The sequence below is a fragment of the Aplysia californica genome, unplaced genomic scaffold, assembly GCF_000002075.1.
Source record: "Aplysia californica isolate F4 #8 unplaced genomic scaffold, AplCal3.0 scaffold00824, whole genome shotgun sequence".
In the NCBI taxonomy this organism is placed as follows: Eukaryota; Metazoa; Mollusca; class Gastropoda; order Aplysiida; family Aplysiidae; genus Aplysia; species Aplysia californica.
The window spans coordinates 23430-28000 of NW_004798094.1; the positions used below are offsets into that span (position 1 = coordinate 23430).

The following is a 4571-nucleotide window of genomic DNA, read 5'->3' on the forward strand; positions in this document are numbered from 1 at the left end:
GTAAGTTTGTTGTTTGTTTTGGGTTGGGTTTTTTTTTGGGGGGGGTTGTTGTTGATTTATTTTTATTTTTTTGGGGGGAAGGGAGAGTCTTTTGTTGTCTGGAGGAGGGGGTTTGGGGTGCTATTTGTCATTTTTGGCTCTTTAAAGTTACCGGTACCAAGACCATTGGGTGAGGAACTAAATTATGTTCTATATCTGCTCCATCAAAAATGTAAGACTTTGCGGAGTCGTTATTGAAACATTCAAAGAGTTACGTTTGAAAAAGTTTGTCACGTTGTGAAACTCTAAATCTTTGATGTCTAAGTCCTCAAAACTAGGTACTGCATGAGCACAATATAGAACTATATAGTTCTGAGGTAGCGATACTTGTGATATGTGTACGTATGTTAGAAGTTTGATTTCCTTTTACTGTTTCTCCGGTTTTATAAGTGATATTGTCTACAGTGTTTAAGATTTTGTTTCTTTTTTAAGTTGTGGTTTTAGAAAATTTGCTTCTGTTTGAAGATGTATTTTTAGAATTGATTTTTTGAAGATGTTGTTTTAAAATTGATTTTTAGAAATGTGACTTTAGAATTTTGTTTTGTTTTGTTTTTGAAGATGTGATTTTAGAAATTTTTCTTTTTTTCAGATGTTGGTTTAGAATTTTGTTCTTTTTTTAATAGGTGATTAAAATGGGGGTTTTTTTAGATTTGGTTTTAGAATATTTATCTTTTTATCAAGATGTAGTTTCTAATTTTTTTTTCTTTCTATTAAGATATAGTTTTAAGTTTGTTTTTCTATCTATTAAGATGTGGTTTTATTTTAGAATTGTGTTCTTTTTATTAAGATGTGTTTTTAGAACTTTTTTTTTTTTCTTTTTTATTAAGAAGTGATTTTAGAATTGTCTTGTTTTTATTTAAGGTGTGGTTTTTAATTTTTTTCTTTTTATTAAGATGTGGTTTTAGAATGTTTTCTTTTTATTAAGATGTGGTTTTGGAACTTTGATTTCTCTTTTCTGCGCGCCTCCCAGTTGTACGGGGTGACGTGGTGGACTAGGGTGGACCACTCGGACAAGCTACAGAACGAGGACGATGGTGACAGATCCTTTCAGATGAGGAATGGAGATTTTCCTACTGGTGAGTGAGCTCCACCCCCCCCCTCCCCTCCAACTACCCTCCTAACTCTCTCCATCTCTCTCTCTCTCTCTCTCTCTCTTTCCTTCTCTCTCTCTTTCCTATCTATCTATCTACATGTATCTATCTATCTACATCTATCTATCTATCTATCTTTCTCTCTGTTTCTCTATTTCTCTCGTCAGTACAGAGGATTGGGGGGGGATTGTCACTACTCTCGGAAATAAATCTAGAACCTTTACTTTTCTCACCGGAATCTGAGGTGAATGTAGAGCTTAGGCTTTCTGCCGTCGTATGCAGAAGGCCCGCCTCCAAAATGATCTAAGTAATTGTGTTGATGGGCACACTGTAAAGCGTGGGTGTGCGCTATATGAATGCTATACAGTGAAACCTGTGTAAAGCGACAACTCATTGTCAAGGAGAAAAGTGGCCATATGCACACAGGTGGCCGTCTCAGGCAGGACTGATCAAAATGAAGGAAGCAATTAATCACTCTCTTCTGAGGCTCAAAGCAGGGTAAATCTCAGGCTGTAGACTGCCGTAAAGCTAATTCAAGAGTTTTTGTTTTCTTTGGGGGGGGGGGAAAAGGCTGTGGGTGGTGTTAGAAGGGTTTGTTGATTTGTTTTGGGTTTGGTTTTTTTATTTTGATAAGCTTGACATTTTCTTTTTGTCTCTGACTTTGTGCAAGGGTAAAATGAACGAAATATTATGTAAGTAAGACGATGAAAACCGAGTGCCAAGGTAAAACAAACACACAGGTCGTCACCACTCGGAGAACGAGCGATGCTTCTGTCGCAAGTTCACGTTAACGCCCATTGTTATTTTGTTACAGATAAGGTAAACAAAACAGTGACCAGTTACCTCTGATACCACTAAGTTCATGAGTTGAGGGCGGGGCTTATAGGTTTTGACTAACGCCAGCTTTAAAAGTAGGAGTTGGTTATGACGGATCACATGCTTCCCTCAAAAGCAGTTGAACATTTATCGTTAGACGTACCCATTAGTCAACTTGCGTAAACATTCATTGGCGGGACTAACAGTAACGACAGGTGAATGAATTATCATGACAGCCCGTCCACAGCGTGAGGGGCCGATTCAAAATTTATGACAAATCGTCGGGCGATGAGTGACCACGCCTGGCCGCCTGGGAGAGGTAAATTTGACCGTGGGTTGATAAAATAAGGTGGCTGCGGCCGCGTTGCGCAGGTGACCATTTTACAGTTAAATTATAATATTTAGAAAAACGCAAGGATGAAATGGAAAGTGGCCGTTAGTATAGGACCAGGTGGCCGTATTAGACAGGAGGCCGTCATTGCAGGTTCGACGATATTATTATTACTATTATTATTATTATATTTATTAACACTATCATCCTTATTACCAACATTATCATTCTTTCTTTATTCATTATTATTATTATTATTATAATCGTCATCGTCATCGTCATCGTCATCGTCATCATAATTATTATTAGGCTATAATTATCATCATCATCTCATCCAAAAGATGACGAGACTTCCTCACGTGACACTCGCAAAGACGAGGAAGACGACGACGAGGACAGCGACGACGAGGAAGGGAGATGCCAACGTTGGGTGAACGCCGCATGCGGAATGCCCAAAGCCCAGGCCAAGAATAAACAGACGGCGGCCATTACGCTCAACGAACGCAGAAGTTTCCTCATCGAGAACCCGAGATGGGAGGCCATCTTGAATATCAACGCTGCCTTGGGGCTCTCAGTGATGGCGTTTTTAATTGGATACTATCGTTAGAAGTATCATAGATGTAAAATTACATAGATTTAGTATAATACATGTAATTAGAGACTATGAATGCCCTGGGAAATGTTCACCCATAGTAAGATTGCGAAGAATGGCGTCACTTGGTGGTGAATAGAGAAAGAGGAGGGGGTGAAAATGGCATCATTTGCATACTGGCAGCCACAAGAAGAGTGAGAACTTTTCCAAGTGTGCTCGGGCCTTACACGTTGTCAGATAGTGTACATAGTATTGACTTAAATGAGTACATTATGATTATTATTAATATCAGTATCATATTAACGCCATGTCGTGCAATTTATGTAGATAGCTTTGGTTACGTTTTACTTTACCGTACTAGCTGTCATTATTTGTCCAAGTGTATGTTCATAATAATATATATTGTAGACAATGACCACAATTTTCTTGGACAAATGAACGAGCTTTTTGATAGTACCACTAAGTCACACTGAATATGCCCGAAAACTGACGAAATGTTTCATCATAGCACATTTTTTGAAGGGGGGGGGGTATCTGCATTTTCAAAAGACAATTGAGACAACAGAGTTTTGTTCATAAGACGCATGCTGTGTATCCCATGGACAGCTAGAAAAACAATAAATGAAGAAGACTTTGTCTTGGTTGAAGCAAATTGCAGAAGATAGTTTATGACGAATATAGGCCTACAAAAGCAACAGGCAAAGTTGATTGGACACACAATGAGGAAAGAAGTATTGGAGAATATTGTAACAACAGCCAAGTTTGATGGAAAGTGAGTAAGAGGCAGACAAGAGGGAAAAGATAGTTTTAGTAAGAATTTGATTTCACTTGCAACACAATAAGGTCATATAAGTGCCGAAGATTAGAGGTGTTACAAGAGAGTAACAAACCCGAAAAAGGAGGGAAGATAAAGACTATAGATGTTTGACAGGAAAAAAGAAGCAAACCACACCAAAGCACCCGCGCAACCACCTACAGAGGGAAAAGATGCTGAACAAGTTGACAACATATCTGGAAACAGCAAGAAAGACAGACTCCATCGATCGCTGCAACGTAAGACAGAGTGAAGTGGAGGTCCATGATGATTTTCAAAAGTATTTATTTAGCATCCATTGACACAACACAATTATTATTTATCCAGTTTATGAGGTGGGCCCCTTCAAACATTCACTTAGTTCTGAGTAAGATGCTGCAGTCCAAAAGACAGGAAGAGATTTTAGAAGCATTAACTTTTATTCCATTAAAGAAAAAAAACTGTTACTCCATTACAACGCCGCTGGTCTTCCTACTCATCATTGCTATCTGTCAATAAGTCACACTATAAATTATTGCCAACCTGTCAGCTTTTTGCTTCATCGTCAAAAGACGTGGTGAATATTATTATTACTTTTCTCATCCTGATACCAACAAAATCATAATCTAATTAAAGTTTGTTCTGTTCGTGTTGTAGCTGCTTTTGGCTGTTGGTTTGTTGTTTGTTTGTTGTTGGTTTTTTTGCGGCCCGGGGGGGGGGCTTCTGTTTGGTTTTGTTTTGCAGGGTTTTTTTTAGTCTTCATCTAAAATAACGGAATCTGGGTTGTTGTACTTCTTTTTTAAGCCTCATCCTTTCTATCTCAAAGGAAGAGGATGTGTGTCTGAGATCAGAGTACTGTACGCAAAAGAAACGGAGGCTATTGCGCCCTGTGTGCATTGCAGAAAGTTT

At 38.5% G+C, this 4571-nt stretch overlaps 1 protein-coding gene across 1 annotated transcript; it reads left to right on the forward strand.

The window, feature by feature from the left end:
• The first annotated feature begins 939 nt into the window (after positions 1 to 939).
• LOC101853648 (solute carrier family 5 member 4) lies at positions 940 to 4318 on the forward strand. The gene is made up of 2 exons (XM_013088874.1): positions 940 to 1115; positions 2619 to 4318. The coding sequence occupies exons 1-2, from the start codon at positions 965 to 967 to the stop codon at positions 2882 to 2884; spliced, it is 417 nt and encodes a 138-aa protein (XP_012944328.1). The 5' UTR covers positions 940 to 964; the 3' UTR covers positions 2885 to 4318.
• The last annotated feature ends 253 nt before the right edge of the window (positions 4319 to 4571 follow it).

Coding starts and splice junctions, on each gene's coding strand:
- LOC101853648 (XM_013088874.1), top strand. CDS start 965: ATGTGGTTTTGGAACTTTGATTTCTCTTTTCTGCGCGCCTCCCAGTTG. Junction 1,116..2,618: donor GAATGGAGATTTTCCTACTG/GTGAGTGAGCTC, acceptor CTCATCCAAAAG/ATGACGAGACTTCCTCACGT.